This window comes from Leptonychotes weddellii, chromosome 9, assembly GCF_054177405.1.
Source record: "Leptonychotes weddellii isolate Sample4059 chromosome 9, ASM5417740v2, whole genome shotgun sequence".
NCBI classification, from domain to species: domain Eukaryota; kingdom Metazoa; phylum Chordata; class Mammalia; order Carnivora; family Phocidae; genus Leptonychotes; species Leptonychotes weddellii.
In genome coordinates this window covers 74,750,493-74,770,970 of record NC_138377.1, presented here as the reverse complement: position 1 = coordinate 74,770,970, position 20,478 = coordinate 74,750,493, and the positions used below count along the sequence as shown (strand labels likewise).

The 20,478-nt window shown below is 52.7% G+C and overlaps 1 protein-coding gene across 1 annotated transcript in view; it reads left to right on the top strand.

Annotated features, from left to right (window-relative positions):
• The window catches only part of PLA2G4E (phospholipase A2 group IVE), a 29,169-nt gene extending 9,519 nt beyond the window's left edge, over positions 1-19,650 (top strand). Inside the window, exons 5-20 of the mRNA XM_081831852.1 lie at positions 9-49; positions 2,287-2,329; positions 3,167-3,230; positions 4,045-4,205; positions 4,303-4,392; positions 4,753-4,790; positions 6,509-6,644; positions 7,914-8,050; positions 10,277-10,499; positions 12,449-12,563; positions 13,094-13,231; positions 13,581-13,688; positions 14,222-14,425; positions 15,289-15,455; positions 16,935-17,118; positions 17,535-19,650. Coding sequence (XP_081687978.1) covers positions 9-49; positions 2,287-2,329; positions 3,167-3,230; positions 4,045-4,205; positions 4,303-4,392; positions 4,753-4,790; positions 6,509-6,644; positions 7,914-8,050; positions 10,277-10,499; positions 12,449-12,563; positions 13,094-13,231; positions 13,581-13,688; positions 14,222-14,425; positions 15,289-15,455; positions 16,935-17,118; positions 17,535-17,755 — 2,070 coding nt within the window. The 3' untranslated portion in view covers positions 17,756-19,650. The remainder of the gene's footprint in view (positions 1-8; positions 50-2,286; positions 2,330-3,166; positions 3,231-4,044; positions 4,206-4,302; positions 4,393-4,752; positions 4,791-6,508; positions 6,645-7,913; positions 8,051-10,276; positions 10,500-12,448; positions 12,564-13,093; positions 13,232-13,580; positions 13,689-14,221; positions 14,426-15,288; positions 15,456-16,934; positions 17,119-17,534) is intronic.
• Positions 19,651-20,478: the final 828 nt, after the last annotated feature.

The window sequence follows — 20,478 nt, the reverse complement described above, 5'->3', positions numbered from 1 at the left end:
CTTGCCAGGGCATGGAAGAGCTGGAGGTAGAGTTCCTGCTGGAGGAGAGGTGAGTAGGCCCAGCCCCCTAGGACCCCGCCATGGTCCTGACTCCCAAGTGGCTCCGAGCAGGCATTTCAGAGCCTGGTCTGCCTTTTTGCTGCCCTCGCCTCTCCCACTCTCACCCCTGGCACCCCACACTGCGCCTCAGAGTCACTTGGGAGCTTCTAAATACTGTAGGTGCCTGGGCCCCAGCCCTACTCATCCTGTTCTACTGACGTCAGTTTTGCTTCAGAGATCTAGAACTCTGGCCAAATTGCCTGCCTCAGCTCCCTTGCATTCCTGAGAGTGGCCTCTGGGAAGAATTCCTGCCACATGGTGATGGGGCCTTGGAGAGGCCAGGCTGAGAAAGAGGTCAGGACCAGGGGGTTTCCTCCTTGGCCCTGAACTGTTCAAACAAACTGCCCCAGGGGCACCTGGCTGACTCAGTTGGTTACTTGTCTGCCTTTGGCTCAGTTCATGATCTTGGAGTCCTGGGTTCAAGCCCCACGAGCCCTGAGTCTGGCTTCCTGCTCAGCAGGGAGTCTGCTCCTCCCTCTCCCTCAGCCCCTCCCCCTTGCTCATGTGCGCTCTCTCTCTCTCTCTCTCTCTCTCTCTCTCTCTGTCTCAAATAAATAAATAAAATCTTAAAAAAAAAAAACAAAAAACCTCCCCCAAACTCTGGCCTGAAGCAGCCTGTCCCCCTCTGCAGCCAACTCTAGAACCACATCAAGGAGATGCTCAGGTCCAACACGTGGGGTTATTTCTCATCATTTTCAACTAGGAAAATGACCCAGGGTCCTGGAGATATGAGTATGCTGGGCACTCAAGTAGAACTGGGCCCCAGAGCTGGAGGATAGGAAGGAGAAGAGGACAAAGAGAGAAGGGGAGAGAAGGGAGAAGCCTGCTCAGGATACTAGTGTGCCTTGTGATTGGGCAGCCGACTCCTCTCCCGGTAGCCCTGATAGGGCTGAGCCCCTGGACTTAGGATCAGCCCGGGAAAATGCAGAGGGTGAGAGGCAGGAGTTAGAACAAGAGCTTGTCAAACTCCACTCTGAGAGAGTCCTCTACCTAGGGGCACTTGGAATTCTTTGGGCTGCCTCATTTACCCACAACAGCTGCTTAACAAATTAAAATCAACTTTGTCTCCCATTGAAGAACATCTGGGCTCTCTCCTCCAATTCTTGACTCAGTAAGACTTGGGGAAAAAGTCCTTGTAGCTTGCAAAATGAAACATGTCGAAATTGGTAGTAAGAGTTGATCTGGAGGCACTATCATCTTGGGCCTAATTTTGGCAAGGGAAGCTGTAGACTCCCATAGGCTAATTGTAACCTTGGAGACTTATATTCTTGACTTTATAACATGAAGACATTTCATATGCACCAGGCCCTTCTCCGGCTGGGTCAGAACTGTTTGTTTAATGCATGAATTAAATAAAGCCCAGAAAGGAGAATGGGTCATTTCTGCTACCAGAACTCTTTACATCTGCTGCAGGTGGCAGGCTCGGGCCTTTTCCTGCTACCTGTTTATCCTCATAGTTCCTTACAGTTGTGCATAAAGCACAACTTATGCATCTGGTTGAGCATAAAGAATAGTTAACCCTTTAAAAGGTGGGGAGGGGCACCTAGGTGGCTCAGTTGGTTAAGCGACTGCCTTCGGCTCATGTCATGATCCCAGGGTTCTGGGTTCAAGTCCCACGTCAGGCTCTCTGCTCAGCGGGAACCTGCTTCTCCCTCTCCCTGCCACTCCCCCTGTTTGTACTCTCTCTCTCTCTCTCTCTATCAAATAAATAAATAAAATCTTTAAAAAGAAAAATAAAAAAGGAACTCTTCTTTCCAACCTATACATTTATTTTTTTCCTATTCTATTTAAAATGTATGCCACTTTTCTCCTTAACAATCCACAGATCTAAGGTTGCTTTTTTTTTTTTTAATATTGTATTTATTCACTTGAGAGAGAGAGAACGAGTGAGCTGTGGGGTGGGGCAGAGGGAGAGGGAGAAGCAGACTCCCTGCCAAGCAGGAAGCCCTCATGCGGGGCTTGATCCCAGGACACTGAGATCATGGCCTGAGCCAAAGGCAGATAGATGCTTAACCACCTGAGCCACCCAGGCGCCCTGTGATCTAAGATTTCTTAAGCTGCTATTTTTGATAAGGATCAAGGAGGCTCTGCTATCTCATTATTGACCCTATCCAGGTTCTTTAACACCTCTTGAGAAATCAAGCAAGAATGATATAACTGACCAGGAGTTCTCACTTTGTTTTCCAGTCCCTCTCCACCCGAGATGCTCATCACCAATGGCGTGCTCGTGGTAATTTGTCCTTCCAGGTTCCTGTAGCTCCGGAGGCCACACGCGGCTGCCGCTCCCAGGGGAACAGAACTGTGGGGAGAATACGGCCCACCTAAGCCCTTGTCCTAGAGCCTGCCAGGAGTCAGACTAACTAAAGCAGGCCAACGGGGCTTGGGCAGGTGGGGCAGGGGCCGGGCCCCTGCTGGGGAGGCGGGAGCTGGGGCATCCATCCCCTGGCCCAGCATCCCATATCCCACAAGGGTGAACCCTCTCCTTGGGAACCTCCCCAATAAAAGCACCTACTTGCAAGCAGCCTCCTCCCATATTCAGCCTCTGTCCCCTTCCCCCCCAGCTCCAATTCCTCTACAAGCATAAGCTCGGTGTTTTAAAAGATTTTCATAATTCAGCTGTTGGTACAGACACTTCAGCATCTAAAGCCTCAGGATTCGAGATCTCTCCCCCAGAAATCAGTCTTTAGGAGGTTGTGGTAAAAGAATCTGACTTTTAGAAGACTATCTTGCTGGAAGTTCTCACTTCCAAAGCTCACAGTGGAAAGCTCCCTCTTTTTATTTTGGACCAAATCGTGCAGCTTCCATCCCTGACCTGTAGCTGAGAACATGACCCCTAGTAAATGGTGACCATATAGCCTAGATTTTTCAGGACTGCTTCATTTTCAAGTACTCCATCTCTTAATGAGATGACAAGTCTTGACTGGGTGGTCAGCACACCATTGTTCCCTGGAGTCAGCCCCAAATCCGACTAGCGCTGAATTTATCCCCTGGTTCATCTCCTCCATTTGGCCTGGCAGAGGGAGGGGGCAGATGGTGCTCAGACTGACCCTCCCTTCCTTTGTTTCAGTCTCGGCAAGTCTCCCGCCTGGAGGTTCATGCAGAATGCCAGAGGCGGAAGAAGAGCAGGAAAAGTGAGTCCTTTGACCTCTTCTGCTGCTGGGGGGACAGGCGTGGTGGTCAGTGTTTCTTCCCACAGCTGCCCTGGGCTCAGTCCCGGCTGAGCTTGGCCGGGGCTCCTCAGGATCACCTCACCCTCAGAGGCCATGAACCCCTGGCCTCCCCCCTGCTCTGTAGGGACATGCACTTCCAGGCACCCATGGGACCCTCAGAACCTTGCAGGCCTGACGAGCGCCCTGGGCTGGGGTCAGTGACACAGTACGGCCCGCTCTGCCCACACGGGTCGGGGCTACACCCCTGGTCTGGTGCACTGGTCAGCCCCAGGACAGGTGGGCCCTGACAGCACCCACAGCCCCTCTAGCTGTGCCCCTTCCTCGTGGAAGGTCCCAGCATCTTATGGCTGGCAGGGACCTAAGAGACCCACAGTTACAAGAAGCTTCCGTTCACTGCCCCGTCCCATCTCAGGAGAGCAGCATGGCTGTGCGGACATGGGAGAGGGAGGGGGAAGAAGCCGCACCCCCAAACTGGTGGTATGGTGAGGGCCTGTTTTCAGTGCAGGGCACCTCCTGGAGAAGCAGAATCTAGGAGGACCTGTCCAGAGGACTCAGCATCTCAGGGCTTGCTGCGGACCTCGTCTGTCCGCATCATACACAGCCTCATTAAATGCAGATTCCTGGGCCCTGCCCGGACCTACATGTTAACCAGTGCCCTAGATGCTTCTAAATCCCTGTCCCAGGTTCTGCCAGCTCATCAGCTTTCTCCTGGCCCAAGTTGTGGCAGAGAAGTGAGAGGCTTCTAGGGGCTCAGGCTTCTTGTCCCCTCTTTCAGTGAAGGACCTCCTGGTGACAGTGAAGGAGTCCTTCGAGCACACCCAACATGTTTCATGCTGCCTGGAGCCCTGCTGCGCAAACCCAGCCTGCTTCCACTACCCCGAGTACTTCCAGCCCTGCCTGCACGTGGACGTGCCCAAGAGCCCGTGGGGCCACGGGGTACGAGACAGTGGCGGTGGGGGCTGGGGGGGACCCGTGCAGGCGGGGCTGCCAGAGGAGCCCCTCACCCCCTCACAGAACCCTCCCATCCTTCCAGCTTTGCTGTTGCTGTGCACAGAGGAAGACCAGCCCTGTCCGCCAGCCCCTTGACTGCCTCCCTGATGGCCAGACGGTGACCCTGCCCGTGGTAAGGGGCCCCTGAGTAGCAGCGCGGGCCCGAAGCTCCTGTGGGAGGGAGAGGGGGAGAGCAGGAGGGGAGGGGATGCGGGGGGGGGGTCTCTCAGGCAGGACAGAGGAGTGTTGTGGGGGAGGAGACTGCAGGCTGCGCTGTGGAGCCAAAGAGGGTGTGTAGAGGCTGAGCTGAGGATCATAGAGGGAATCCAGGAGAGGGAAGGAGGGTAGCGTGTGTGCGCGTGCATATGCATGTGCACATGTGTGTGCTGAGTCAAGTCAGGGTGGACCATGTGGCGAGACGCCGCTCCTTCGCTTGGGACCACTTGGCTCTAAATTGTCATCCCTGAAAGGCTGTTCATCTTTCCCTTCCCAGGGTGAGAACTGTGAATTACATATGAAGTCTACACCCTGGTAAAGTACCCTCCTTCTGTCTGTCCCTCTGATTTACTCAACCTAGGGAGTGAAATGTGGTTTTGATTTCTATTTCCCTGATGGCTGATGATGTTGAGCATCTTTTCATGGGCTTACTGACCATTTTTATATCTTTTTGGAGAAATGTCTATTCAAATCCTTTGTCCATTTTTAAGGTGGGTTACTTGCCTCTTATTGCTAAGTTGTAAGGGTTCTTTGTATACTCTGAATACAAGTCCCTTGTCAGATATATGATCTGCAAATATTTTCTCTTAGTCTGGAGGTTCTCTTTTTATATTCTTGGCAACGTCCTTGGAAGCAAAGGCATTTTGAAATTTGGTGAAGTCCGGTGCATGCATATTTTTTCTTTTGTCACCTATATTTTTGGTGTCATATTTCAGAAACTATTGCCTAATCCAAGGTCATGAAGATTTACTTCCCTGTTTTCTTCTAAGAGTTTTTATGGTCTTAGCTCTCACATTTAGGTCTGTGACAGATTTTGAGTTAATTTGTATATACAGTGTGAAATAGGGATCCAGCTTCATTCTTTTGCATGTGGATATCGGGTTGTCCCAACACCATTTGTGGAAAAGACTATTCTTTCCCCTCCGAATTGTCTTGGCACCCTTGCTGAAAATCAGTGATCTGACAAGAGGAACACTCAGCAACTATCAACCAGTGTTGTTATTACTGTTGTTTTATTATTTATTTTTTGTTGAGGCCAAGGAAAGAGTTATTTCCTCACAGTTGTGTCTTAGGCCTGTGCTCAGCATGGAGGAAACAAGATGGCAGAGCTCCCAGGCTCTGCTTTCAAGGACATGTGATCTGGTTGGTGACTCAGGCCACTAAGTAAGACTCAGGTCAGAAATTGTCAATGCCCATTCACCCAGAGTCCCTGGAAAACTGAGCCTGGGAGGACACCAGGGATGTGAGTAGGCAGAGGGAGGAAGCTTCTGGTGAAGGCAAGGGCTGCACAAAGGCTCAGAACCGGGACTGCTTCCAGAATCTGAAAGCCTATGGGCCCCTCCAAGAAGTAGCAAATGGTGAGGTTGCACAGAGCAGCTAGGGTCTTGACTGCCAGGCCAGGAGCCCGGACTTGTCCAGGGCAGGGATGTGGTAAAAAGAAGGCAAGTGTTGGACATGCTATGGCAGCTCCGCCCCACCTGCCTTGCGGACCTGTACAGATGAGAGGGTGACATCAGGAATATGAAGGGGTTTTGTCAGTTGCACAAACACACAGAAGGAGTATTTACTCCAGGAGCAGGGAGAACTTACCAAAGAATGTGAACGCCACAGGAAAGCCCCTTACTGTAAAGCCTGGTCCAGAGGGATTGGCCAAAATGATCCCAGGGCTCCTTGTCACCCATGTCTAGCCTCAGGTTGTAGAAGATACCTGGGGCAGCCTTCCTGGACTTCCCAGATCGGGCTGAGGATGCGGAGGGTTTGATGAGTTCCGCGATTTTGTCGAGGACCTGCTCAGAGTGTGTCAGCTGAGGCTTTAGGGGCTTTCTGTTTGTCAGTCTCATTAAGTGCTGAAGACAGTGCTGGGAGGTAAGCACGATTAGCCCCATTTTACAGATGAGAAACAGAGACCCCAAGTCACAGAAATGGTATATGGCAGAACCAGTCTTCAAGCCTATGACCCACTGACCCTAAAGTCATGTCTTCATCATGGTGAAGTCTACAGGCTCGCTCATCAAGGTCCTCTGTCCCCGTAGCCCTCAGACGCTGGATGTGCGGCTGGGCTTCAGCCTGTGCCCCGCCGAGCAGGAGTTCCTGCAGAAGCGGAAGGTGGTGGTGGCAAAGGCCCTGCAACAGGTGTTGCAGCTGGAGGAGGACCTGTCTGCGGACGAGGTGGGTAAGCAGAGGCCTGCCGGCCGGGGCTTCATCCCCCTCTGAGCCGAGCTTGTCCTGCCCACAACGCACCCTGCCAGCCGCCCCCAAGCCCTTCTCTGTCCCAGGGTGGCCTCGCCACTGCCTTTCCTGGGTGCCCATCTGAGGGCTGTGCTGGATGTGATTCAGTTGTGTGTTTGCAAGGGGAAGGGCGGGGAGGGCAAAGTAGAGAGAGCAAGGAAGGGGCCTCGGCTGCTCCTCCCCATGCACCAACAGGTCCGGAGGTGACTAATGAAGTCTTACTTACACAGAGACACAACGGCCTCTTCTCCCCAGCCAGGAAAACATCTGAAGCTCTACCACCTCCACTCAAAAGGCCCTGGGCTCTTTGTTCTGCAATTCTCTCTTCTCCCCAAATAGCACACATACATAACCCCCCCAGAAAAAAACAGCAACTGGAAACTACAGAGAAGCAGCTTCCCTTGCAGGGCCAGCTTCTTCCCACGGGGCAGAAGGTGTGCCTTTGTTAGAGCCCTTTGTCACCTCCCTGCTAGGGACTGAGGTCCACACCTCCCAGGCAGCAGGTCACCCTCCAAGTGCAAGAGGATGGAGACCTGGTGCCCGAGGAGGGCTCTGATGGGGCTTTAGCAGACAGAAGGATCTTACCGTCCCTGCTCAAATAAAGAGAGTACATCTTGGCAAGGATCGCCCTCCCCACTTTCCCATCTTTAGGAGAAAACACCAAGGGCATCTTCGACCTATGTATATCTAGAGGTGACAACCCTGCTCCTTCCCACATCAAGTAGGAGCAGTGATTCCTGTTGTTGTACATACAATATATACCGAGCACCTCTCATGTGCCAGGTCTGGGCCTGGTGCCCTAATATCATATCCTTGCACAGAAGGAACCAGTAGGGAATCTCACACTAGCTGGGTTCTCGAGCAAGTCCCTCGGCCTGCTGGACCCCAGTGTCATCATCTGTTAACTGAGGGCTAGACTAACAGTGCAAAGAATTCTTCCAGCCACAACGTTCTGATTGAGCAAGCTGTGTGAAGCTTCGGAGCTGCTTACCCTCACCAACTATTGGGTTTGGAGCGAAGATCTAATTCTAGACCTACCAGGTGGCCCATCACTCTATGAAAGGCAGTTTTCAGGTCACTCAGTGCCTCGCTCTCTGCTGTCTGTAGCCAGTTCTCCCTCCTCCACTATTCTTTCTAAGCTTCCGTCTGTCAGTCTGTGTCTTCTCCTACCCCGCACCGCCCCAATAGTCTGCCTCTGTATGCTCCTAGGTACCGCTGATAGCCATCATGGCCACCGGGGGTGGAACAAGATCCATGACCGCCATGTATGGCCACCTGCTGGGCCTGCAGAAGCTGAACATCCTGAACTGTGCCAGCTACATCACTGGCCTGTCTGGGGCCACCTGGTAAGGAGCTGGCTGCCACTGCCCTGTGGAGCCCAGAGCAAGCACTAAACAGGCTAGCTGGGGGTCTCTGGTGAAGCTCTCCCCACCCCCAGGTAGGGTGACTCACAAAACCTGGGCAGCTCTACCCCTTATAGCTGTGTGACCTTGGGCAGCAGCTTCACTTCTCTGAGTCTCAGTTTCTGAATCTGTAAAATGGGTCTAACAGTAGCACTGACCCCATGGGGTCATTGTGTGAGGCTCGCCCAGTACTGGGTGTCCTGGGGCTGCAGCAGGGACCCAGAAACACAGTGACTAGGATGCATGAACCACTCCCGCCACTGACCCATCCTGCCGGGAAGATGCAGGTGCCCTCTCCAAGCGTGCCAACTCTCCGAGGCCGCGCGGGGCTGGCCCAGCTGCTCTAGCTGCCCCCACCCCAGCGCACCCCCATCCTTGCCTTGCCCCTCTCTCTGCCCTGGGGGCTCCCTCACTCTCTGCTGGTGAGCAAGGACAGCGAGCCAACCCCCCCCCGCAACATGAGGCCAGTGTGAGGTCGACTTCTCCACAGGAGCCACCGTGCCTAGGGCCCACACTGCTTGTAGAAGCCCAGAAAAATGTTTTACCTTCTTTTAAGATCAGGAAAAAAAAAAAAAAAAAGAACTTCTCGCCTGAGGACAAATATAACATTATTATATTCGTTTTTATACAACAATCATAAAACATAATTTTTAATATTTTTATGGTGGAAGAGACCCACCGAGGTCATAACGCAGCCCTGGCAGGGGACCCTTGACCACGAGGGGCTGCATCTTCTTCTGTCAGGGACTGGGGCCTCTGAGCCCCCGAGGTCCCAAGCTGGCCCCTCATCCAGGAGGAGCTCTAGGTAACTTTCATCTGAGCAGTGGATGTGAACTTTCCCTAGAAAGGCCAAGGGCTGCTGGTGCATCAGGAACTCTGAGGCTTCAGCCCAGATGGGACAGAAGGACAGCTGACGTTTATTGGCACGGCCCATGGGTGATACACTAAGGAGAGAAAACCTGCTTCCATCAGGGCCAAGGGGCGCCTGCATCCTTCTGAGCAGGAGACTGGGAGGAACTTCGGGGGAAGTGGGGGGAAGGGAAGGGTCTCCTGGCCTGGGAAAGCACTGGGAAGTATCCTTTTAAAATCAATCATTTCTCATGGTTTTGAAAGCTCTTTAACCATATAAAAATAAGAGTGAATCTTATGGAGAGCAGCGTGCTTTTTGTCCACGAAATCTCTTGACCAACCCCCACCTTCCCAGACCAGGAACAAGCCCTGTGAAGGAAGAGGCCACTGTTCAGACAACAGTGACGCTGCAGACAAGGTCACCTAGGGCACAGGGTTTCAGGGTGCTGTCCTGACCTCGACAGAAAGGCTGGGTCCAGGCCAAGAAGAGACCCGGGGCTAGAGGGGTCTCCGTCTTTGTTTTACTCCTTCCCACTGCCCCCATATAAGGTCAGCAGAAGCAGGGGAAATAAATCTTTAGCCAGCATCATAATTATGGGAATGAATGTGGCAGAGTGGAACGAGTCCAAGATCTGGAATCAGCCAAGCCTGGGTTCCAGTGTTGGCCTCACGGCCCCACGACCCAGCACACATTTTGTGCTGGCCACTGTTCGAACCACTTTAAATTGCATTAACTCGTGTAATCTTCACAATAACTCTTGGAGGTAGGTAGAGTAATAATTCTCTCCATTCCCACAGATGGGGAAACTGATGTGAAGAGCAGTTAGATAACTTGCCCAAGATTAGACAGCTAGTGAGTGGTAGAGTCTGGTTTTGAACCCAGGAAGATCTGGGTCCAGAATCCTCACTCTTTTTTCTTTTTCTTTTTTTAGATTTTATTTATTTCTTTGAGAGAGAGAGAGAACACGAGCAGGGGGAGGGGCAGAGAGAGAGGGGGAATCATACTCCCTGCTAAGCAGGAAGCCCGATGCAGGGCTCGATCCCAGGATCCTGGGATCATGACCTGAGCCGAAGGCAGACGCTTAACCGACTGCACCACCCAGGCGTCCCCAGAATCCTCACTCTCAAGCAACATGCTGTACCTGGTACATGGTGCCCATTGTGATTATGAATAATAATGTTCACCCCTTTCCTCCAGGCTCCTTTCCTGGTGAGTTAGGGTCTCCCACGATCTGTCCATCTTCTCTCTGGCCAGGGTCCAGCGTTGATCGGACCTGGGCTGGCTCAGTTCTGTCTCCATGTGTGTGTCTCTCTCTCCAGGACCATGGCTACCTTGTACCGTGACCCTAACTGGTCCTCCAAAAACCTAGAGCCTGCCATATATGAGGCACGGAGGCACGTGGTCAAAGACAAGATGCCTGCCCTGTTCCCAGACCAGCTCTCCAAATTCCAGGAGGAGCTTCGGCAGCGCAGTCAGGAAGGCTACAAGGTCACCTTTACAGATTTCTGGGGCCTGCTGATTGAGGCCTGTCTGGGGGATGAGGTAGGTGCTCAGCTTCTTCCGAGGTCCAACCTGCCCTGGCTGATGACCAGCTCTCTTTCTTCATGGCTGGGAAGAAGGGGGGTGCGGTTCTGGACTTACTTCTCATGAGAAGGAAGTTAGCTTAGACCTGCAGATTCATCTGTGGACAGTAGGAAGCATGAGGTGCCTGAGTGCATGATGGAGAAAGATGGTGGAATTGTCTTCCCACATGCCTTTCGTGTATGACTGAGACCCTTGTGGTGGGGATGGCTTAGGAGCAGTCCTGCCGAGCGGCAGCATGTCCTCTGAGAGCCATGCCAAGACACCAGGAGAGAACACAGGGAGGGAGCTGGGGGAGGCTGGAGAGGCATCAGACTGTGATACAAGTCTGACCCCAAGTGGAGGAGAGAGGGAAGAAGGGCTGGGTGGAAGCATCCTAGACGGCTGGTCTGGAAGGTTCAGCAAGGCCCTTGGAGAATCCTCTAAACAAGCTGTCTGTCAGAGGAGTTTGGTGCCCGCCATGGGCATAAATGGGCCTGCCTCAGGATCCCTGCTGCTCTCAGTCATGTGCTGGTCTAAATGCAGGTCATCCCTAAAATGAAGGATGACCTGAACCTCATCTTCAAAGTGCATTCATTCCTTCATTTTTTTTTTCATTCAAAAAAATTAAGTACCTCCTGCACGTCAGAAACTGTGCTAGGCAATGGCGATTCAGAACTGAGGCACTCACAGCTTTTGATGGAGCCACCACCCTCCCCCTCTTGATAACCCACCATTTAATCTGTGCTTATGATGAAGCAGGGCAGGCAGAGACTGAGGGCGTTGGCCTTTGGATTCAGGCAGGATAGGATTTAAATCTGGGTCCTGCTTTGTGCTATTCCTTAAATGGGAACTACATCAATGAGTGGTAGTTAATATTTCTAGCAATACTTAGTGCTCCGTGTGATGAGAGGAAAGCACCCAGGCTTTTGACAACAGACATCTGAGTGTTGCCTGGGGTTTGGTATGAGGAGGAGCCAAGGTTCCCAGGGAGCAAGTGTAGGATTGAAATTAGGAGGTCTCTGCTGTTCTACTCTGGCCAGGGCAGGAGCCTCTTTCCCTTGGGCCCCCCTGACAGTGAGTATGGACTGGGTTCTTCCCTGAGTCTATAGTTTTCTCTCTACTTCCAGGACTCAGCTCTGCAGTGCCCAGATCCCTGGGCCATTATGTTAGGCACCCTGCTTGCCTTTCAAGGGAAGCCTAAGAGTTGTCTGTCCCACAAGTGTGTTTAGCAGCCCACACAAGGTCGGGGCCTTCACACACTTGAATAACCAGGGATGGGCAGCCAGCAGGCAGCTGCTCAGAGCCTAGGGTCAGAGCGTGGGCCTCTAACCCCCCAACTGGCCTGGCTATACTGGCTGATTCATTTCGGGAGGTGGCTTGTGGCCCTGGCTGGTCTGCAGGCTCCCCTCTGATTTGGCAGCACCATGCTCTGGGGACTCAGAGGGACCTTGGCTGACAGCTGGTGCACCATTTCCAAGCCTTTTGTTTAAATTTTCTTACAAGCAGCTTTTTCCCCCTCCCAAACAAATTTTATGAGGGAGCCTAACATGCAAAGCAGATAAGAAAAATGGACCTGCTCCAGGGTACATCAGGTGGAAGATGATGGGGATGAAGAGGGACAGTGGTGGCCTTTTCCACCCCTACCTTCTCTTTCCCTGGTCCTTGAGACGCAAGGAGAATCCTGGGACTCTGAGGGACAGCCCTAAGCTGTAGATTCAGTCCCACTCCCGTCCATACGTCTCGGATGGTGACTAGCCCAGGGACGAGCGACATTGTATGGGTACATTGACTGGTGTCGGCTGGGACCTGCAGAGCTGCCGGGTGGGCTCAGGAATCGGGAAAAGGCCTGCTGCAGGTCCAGACCGTCCCCCTTATTCTGCACTGTCTCCAGACTGCCTCTGCTCCTTCACCATTTCATTTCCCCACAGAGAGATGAATCCAAACTGTCAGATCAGCGTGCTGCTCTGTGTGAGGGCCAGAACCCCCTGCCCATCTACCTCACCATCAATGTCAAGGATGATGTAAGCAACCAGGATTTCAGAGGTAACACTGGTGGCTAGAAATTTATAAGGGTGTCCCTTCTCGGCAGGCAAAGGTACCCAGCGCCCCAGCACACGCACAACCCACCACATACCTTTGCCTCCCTCCGTCTCGACTTTGCTACCCCTTCTGTGTGGCTAGATCAGGCTGGTGGGGGCTTGTGGCTTTTCTAGGAGCAGACGTTTGATGGGACGGGGTAATAAAGTTAGGAAGGGAAGGGGTTCTAGGCGGGCAGGCCCCCCTTTGAATTAGAGGAGTGACAGAATGAGGGACTCTAGAAACCTGCCCTGCTTCGAGGTCGGTTGTGGTCTCTGTTTACCCAGTTGGGTGGAGCAAATGAACCATGCAGGTGGCAAAGCTGGTTTGCCTGGCCAACAGAAACCAGTCGTGGGCGCCCCCTTGTGCCCTCTGGGGGGACTGCGGCCTCCCTGTCACAGGTCCCCCAAGGCCCCGGACCTGTAGGAGCCCTGAGGAGGGAGGGTTGGACTGTCCAGGCTGGAGAATGACACCCCGCCCTGCTGCTTCCTGGGCAGAGTGGTGTGAGTTCTCCCCCTACGAGGTGGGCCTGCAGAAGTACGGGGCCTTCATCCCCACCGAGCTCTTCGGCTCCGAGTTCTTCATGGGGCGGCTGATGAAGAGGATCCCAGAGTCACGGATATGCTACATGCTAGGTGACTCCTGACCCAGGGAGGCCCATGGGCACCCCGCCCCATGCTGGGCAGGCCCCCCTTTGAATTAGAGGAGTGACAGGGAGGCCTGCTCCGTTCCCCCAGGATCTTGTCCTGGGTGCTAGTGCTGGTTTGGGTTATCCCTGGAGCATGCGACCCTCCTGCATTTGCCAGCATGCCCTCATCTGTCATGGGGGTCCCGCTGCCCTGTGGGGGGAGGGGAATCAAAGTCTGTCTCACCCCCTGAGCAGCCCGACTGGGAGGGAACATCAAGGCCAAGGTAGAAGCAGTCAGTGTTTGGGTGGCTGGGGCCTCTGGGGCAGAGGTGCTCACAGCTGGCCCTGCCCCCTAGGCTTGTGGAGCAGCATCTTCTCCCTAAACTTGCTTGATGCCTGGAATCTGTCCCAAAGCTCGGAGGAGTTTTTCCACAGATGGACCAGGGAGAGAGTGCACGACATCGGTGGGTGACCCCGCTGGCTTCCCCTCTTGGTTGGGTGATGCGGGGGAGGGGTGGATCACAAAGCAAGGCCCAGTCCACCTGCCTCATGTTTCAGCGTCATCTCTGTGGTTCAGAGATGAGAAAGCAGCTAGGGTGGGGTCGTCCCTGCCTGGAGGGGAGGGTGATCAAGTCTCCGGCACAAGCCTCAGGGGTCTGCCCGGGCCTGGCTGGGGGTGGAGGAGGGGCCAGCAGAGTGGTACAGTGCCCAGGAGAGCTAAGGGGGTAGGGATCCACAAGCACAGTTACAGGGGGGCTTCTAGATTCCCTGTCCTCTCTGGGACCCGCGCCCCTTACCTGTCATCACCCCTCTTCTCCACCACCCTGTCCCTGGTCTCTAAGTCTCCAATGCCAGGGCCTTAACAACTAGGCAAAGAAGGGTGAACCGCACTTACAGTGCTGACCCCTGGGTGCCGGGTAACCATGCAGGCTCCGCCTGGGCCACCGGGGGACCCCAGCTCTTGTGACCCGCCTTCCGTCCTCCCTCTCCCCTGCAGAAGATGAGCCACTCCTGCCCGAAATCCCCAAATGTGATGCCAACGTCTTGGACACTACAGTGGTGATCCCAGGGTCGTGGCTCTCCAATACTTTCCGCAGCATCCTCACCCACCGGGCCTTTGTGTCTCAGTTCCACAACTTCCTGTTGGGCCTGCAGCTGCACAGCGACTACCTCCAGAACAGCCAGTTCTCCATGTGGAGAGGTAACCCTCCCTGGCCGCCTGCCTCTGCCTGGATAAAGCGGAAGTGCGTGTTGAGGCTGCCGTGGAGAAAGGGTGGCAAAGCTCCTCTGACCATGTTCGTAGGGGTGGGGGGAAGGGGGGGCAGACTCTCCCGAGGGCGTCTTCCATGTTTGGTGAGGTTCTGAACGTAGGTGGAGCAGTGTTGGTATTTAATTACTTGAATCTGTACAACAATCCCAGCAGGTAGAAGTTGGGACCCTGTTGGGGAAATGTGGGCCCTGACTTTCTCTCGTTGTGCTCTGGGGGCACCTTTTAATGTGAATGGTGCCCCCAAGAGTTGGGTAGGGATGGCCCAGCTCAAGAACCCCCAAATGGTAAGTGGCAGAGCCAGGTCTTAAATTGTGGTCATGTAGCTTCAACTCAGTGCCCCCTCCCCACCCTGCTCGAAGATTGACTCGCCCCCATCGTTGGTATTTTCCTTGGCCACAGCCTGCAAATGGCTGCTTTGACCTAGCCTAATAATCCTCATTCTCGCTATCTGGGGCAGAAAGCGTAGCTGGCTCTGGGCCCAGGGTGTGCACTAATTTATAAGATAGTCTTATACCCCCGCAACCCCAAAGCTCTGTGGCTGGTTTTTCAGTCAGAGTGGTTTTTCTCTGTGTGTTCCATAAAAGACTTGCTACAACACCAAGATAATGCTATTCTTTATCAGCCCACCCCAAGGGGCACTGGGACTCACTGGGGGTCCTGGCTGGAAGGGGGAGGGCCCAAAGCCCAGGCCCAGGGGAAGGAGCTCCAGGCAGGGCATTCTGTCCACAGAATGGGACCATCCGCTGAGATCAGGGCACCAGGGCGTGATGGTAACTGGAAATCTTGGCTTTCAGACACGGTGCTAGATGGTTTCCCAAACCAGCTGACAGAGTCTGTGAGCCACTTGTGCCTGTTGGACACCGCATTCTTCGTCAACTCCAGCTACCCACCCCTCCTTAGGCCCGAGAGAAAAGTCGACCTCATCATCCACCTCAATTACTGTGCTGGGTCCCAGACAAAGGCGAGTGTGACAAAGAAAGGCTCCTGCCTGAGCAGGAGCGCTGTGCCTCTTCTGAGACAGGCCACATACTGAGCCTTCGCGAAACTGGGAAATGGAAGAACATGTGTTCCCCACAGGCCCCAAGACTTAGCATCAGAGAAACTCAGGTGGCTCTACCTGACATGAGGTTAGCCATCCAAGCCTCGGGGGGCAGCTGGCTGGCCCTCACATGCAGTGTGGGCTTTAAAGAGACCCAGGGAGTGAATTCTAGTTTTATTTCAGCAATTTTATTATCTGACCATTTGCTGTATTTGGCAATTCATCAGCTGCAAAAAAAAAAAAAAAAAAAGGAGTTCTTAAAAATAACCTTAATGGAGTCCAGTCAGTTTTGTTTTGTTTTTTTTTAAGATTTTATTTATTTATTTGAGAGAGAGAATGAGATAGAGAGAGCATGAGAGGGAGGAGGGTCAGAGGGAGAAGCAGACTCCCTGCTGAGCAGGGAGCCCGATGTGGACCTCGATCCCGGGACTCCAGGATCATGACCTGAGCCGAAGGCTGTCGCTTAACCAACTGAGCCACCCAGGCGTCCCGGAGTCCAGTCAGTTCTAAAGTTTTATACCACTTCAAGAGTTTATAATGTCCTATTTTCAAAATAATCACATTGCCCTTTTCCTCAGGAAATATGACCCTCCATGTGATTATATTAAAAGCCAGGACCAGAGGTTTTTATTTATTTTTCTCTATTTACCTTTGAAAAGTTCTGGCCTTTTAAGGGGAAGAAACTGTTCTTTGGTCTCCTTTAGTACAGTCTTATCCTGAAGCCCAGGAAAGGGGCGTACAGACAGAGGATAAGCATGACACCAACTATAAGGAGTCAAGTTTATAAATGAGTGACAACATGCTTTCCTACACCTGCTCTCTCTTGATCTTTACACCAGCTCTTCAAGGTGGATGGCACAACTGCTATTATTCCTGTGTTATAGGTTGGGAAACTGAGGCACAGAGAGGGGTCAGTGGCTCACTCAAGATCACACTACTAGTGAGCTGGGAACGGGGGGCAGAAGTAAGGGGATTCTGACATTCTCAGTCCACCGCTCTTTCTGTTACATCATGTTTATAAAGATGCCCTTTCAGAGTCCTTTCCAGCCTTGTGGCCCTTTGTCCGTTCCAAAGGCCATGCACATCCCCCAGGAGCCTGGCCGGACATGGCCAGATATGCATAGCTCCAGTCACCCTCCTGCTGCTGCCCACATCTACCCAGGTCTGTGTTTGGGTGAAGCATCATTGAAAGCGCTTCTGTCCACCTTCAGAAGGAGCTTGTAGTTGGACCCACACCAACCTACTGTCTCAGGCTCTTTGTTCTGAAAATAGCACAAAGAGGCAAAGTAGTTGGAGACCTGAATTGTTGGCTGGGGAAATCAGGAAGCTGGATCTAGAGCTCCATGTTGCTTACCCACCCCCACCCTTCCTAATCCTCCAACGTGTCCTGTTCTTTTCCAGCCCATGAAACAAACCTGTGAGTACTGCACCGTGCAGAACATCCCCTTCCCCAAATACGAGCTGCAAGAGGACGAGGAAAACCTCAAGGAGTGCTACTTGCTGGAGAACTCCCAGGAGCCTGATGGCCCCATCGTCCTTTTCTTCCCACTCATCAACGACTCCTTCCAGAAATACAAGGCCCCAGGTAAGCCGCCTCTGAACTCGGTTCCCACCACTCACTGCTCTTGGGCTGAGAGCTCCTATGTTTGGACTTGTGCAGTCTTCTGACTTGACTAACAGGGAAGCCCAGCTTAGCTCTAGTCTGAACCAACCTTGGCTTTGGAAGAAAGCAAAGCCCCCCACCCCTGCACGAGCCAGCAATGTCATCCTCTACTCTTTCAGTCATTCAACATTTATTGACATCCCACTAGGTGCCTGGCTCTGTGTCCTGCTAGGGTGGTCCTAAGATGGGCAAGCTGCATCCCTGCCCTGAGGAGCATGGAGGTGTGCATGTGCATGTGTGTGTGTGCGCCCACGTGTGCTGGGACAGGCCATGGGGAGAGAGACAGACACAAGCCATTACAACCTTCTGTGTATAGTAAGTCCTTCTGCTGCCTCCAGGTGTGGAGCGAAGCCCCGAGGAGCTGGAACACGGCCACGTGGACATTTATGGCCCCCAAACTCCATACGCTACCAAGGAGCTGACATACACAGAGGCCGCCTTTGACAAGCTGGTGAAGCTCTCTGAGTACAACATCCTGAATAACAAGGATAAGCTCCTTTGGGCCTTGAGACTGGCGGTGGAGAAGAAGAAACACCTGAAGAGCGAGTGTCCCTCCTAAGTCCCAGCGAGCCTCACCGATCTTGTGTCTGCTTCTATGGTCAGAGGCGTGGTGTCCCTCCTAAGTCCCAGCGAACCTCACCGATCTTGTGTCTGCTTCTATGGTCAGAGGCGTGGAGCCCATCAGGGCTGACCAGCCTGCTCAGCCGGCTCTGCTCTCTGGCAAGGGGCGTAGGCAGGCTGACCAGGGCTTTTTATCAAAAAAATAAAAATTTTTAAAAGTTGAGGGAGATAGAGAAAGAAACAAAAGGAACATAACACGGGCATGTGTTGGGATTTTCAACCCACAGGAATTTTTTTAAACCTTTCCCTGCAGGGAAGGGGTCCAGTAGCCACAGGGTCCCACACATGCCTCAAGTATGGAGAATAAAAGCGGGGCCTGCGGAAGAGATGAGTTCCCTAGGAACAGCCTGCGAGCTGGAGCTAAAAGCCCCCTCGATTCTACTCCTCTCGGCCTCCTGGCACAGAGGGCCTCCAGGAATAAACAAGAGGAGGACCTGAAGAGTACTCTGGGTTCTCTGGAAAAAACGCCTTTTTAAACTTAAGGCAATCATTATTTTTATAGGCTATTATATTTTGTGGTTTTCGTTGTTTTGAATCAGGGTATTCATAGATAGTGTGATGATCTAGAAGATCTAGACCGAGCACCAGACCGAGAACTGGTCTCTTCAGCAACAAAGCCAAACAGGTGACGGGCGGGTCTCAGCAGTCCCCCTCCAGCCGCTCAGAGCCCCTGGAACACTGATCCCTGGGATCTCAACCCGGCAGCCTCATCTGAGCGCCTAGCTCTAATGACATGCCCAGCAAAGCCCGCGTCTGCAGCTCAAGGTCTCGGAACGAGAATCTGGGGTGCAGCTCAGGGATGTCTGAGCAGGGAAACGGAGTCAGGCATCAGGCCAGCACTCGCCGGCCAGCCTGTCCCAGGAGCACTCCTCGGTTCCCTTCTCACCTTCTTCTCTGGTTTCCAGACGGGATTATTTATTCTAAACGGGATTCCTCTTATTTATCATGTAAACACCGTGGCTGGAGGCGACTCTCAACAAGGAAGACTCAACCCTTGAAGGAGTAGGTTAGCCCTGAGGAAGAAGCCCATCCATCCTTGCAGAAGGTTGGCAGACAAATCACTGGGAAAGCCCTGGGACACAGAGAAGCCCAAAGTATCCAGGCCTACTAGGAATTTGACTAAAGAAATATGTAACCTGAGCCATGGAGATGTCCAGGCCGATGGAAGATGTGACCAGAAAGGCATGAAGCCCAACAAACCTGGAAGACTTGGCCCTCTTTCCTGGCCTCTATGCTCCTGAAGCAGTCCTTGGGTTGCTAGGAAATGATGAGTGGTGACAAGTAACGAAAGTCCAGAAAAATCGGCTTCCAAAATCCATCCTTGCTACTCAAAGTGTGGTGGGGGACTGGTTAGACATGCAGAGAAGCTCAGGCCCCACCCCAGGTCTGCTGGATCAGAATCTGCATTTTAAGGAGATTCCCACCTCCTCTCTGCGCACCACCCACATCCCCATGAGGCTACACGTATTAAATTTCAGTGGTGTGGATTTATGCCATACTCTCCTATAAGCTTGGAAAGCAGGAATTCATCAGTGCCCCTAACCCACTGGTAAACAGGGCTCCTGGACCGGCAAAACTGGTCCCCACCCAGGTAATTCGGACCTGGGATGCCGCCCGTCCTCTACGCCAGAGCAGCCAACAGCCTCCACTTTGACATCTTTTCTCTCCACCTGCAACAAACAGGCTCTCCTTAAATTAGAGTGAGCCATGCTGTAAGACCTGTTTGCTGGACAGTAAAGACAGCCCTGCCTTGGATTCATCAAAGTGTGTACAATGAGGCTTATAAAATCATTGTAGTATTTGAGCCCAGAATAAAATGGCCATGTGGGTAAATGCTGTTGACTCATCTTCATTCATTATCTGGTGCTGCAAAACCAGCCTGACTCCTGCCCTCACCCCTGCCTGGGCTTCTCACACACCACTGTGTTCTGTCCCCACGTCCCCGTGAAAACACTTCTCCCCAAGGTCACCAATGTCCTGATTGCCAGATACACTAAGCCAAATGGCACCAGCCCTTTACAGGCCTTATCTTACTTGACTGTTCTCAATATTTGGCGCCGCAGACCACCCCTCCTTCCTGAAACCCTCCCTTCCCACACTTCCTTGCCAACAGCAGTTCAACTCAGTTCCGCCTGCAAATATTTCTTGCTTTCTCGCTGTATGCCAGTCACTGTGGTAGGCACTGGGACAATAAAAATGATTAACAGTTGACCCCACACTTCAAGGAGCTTCCTCCTCGTCCCACATAGAAGAGCTTCATCAAAACAGAGCCTTGCAAAACAAAGGGAAAGTTTGGTATAAGCCGTGTACACATGAGGAACACATTAGGGGCTGCCAACTAGGCTTCCCCCTAGAGGGAAGGGTCCAGGTTTGCTGGACACCATCCATCCTGGTTTCCTTCCCACTTTCCAGCCCTTCCTGTGGTCTCACTTCCCCTGCTCTCCATTAACTGCTGGTATTCCCTGAGGTTCTCTCCTCAGCTCTCCTCTCTTCCCACTCCGTACTCTCCTTAGGCAATCTCGTCTACAGCCAGGACTTCAACTACCACTTCTATTTTGAAAATTCTCAAACCTTTAGCTCCAGCCAAGCCAGTTTCCTAAGTTCTTGTTTCATGTATTCAAATTCTATACCAGTTAGCATTACTTTTCATTACATAATCAA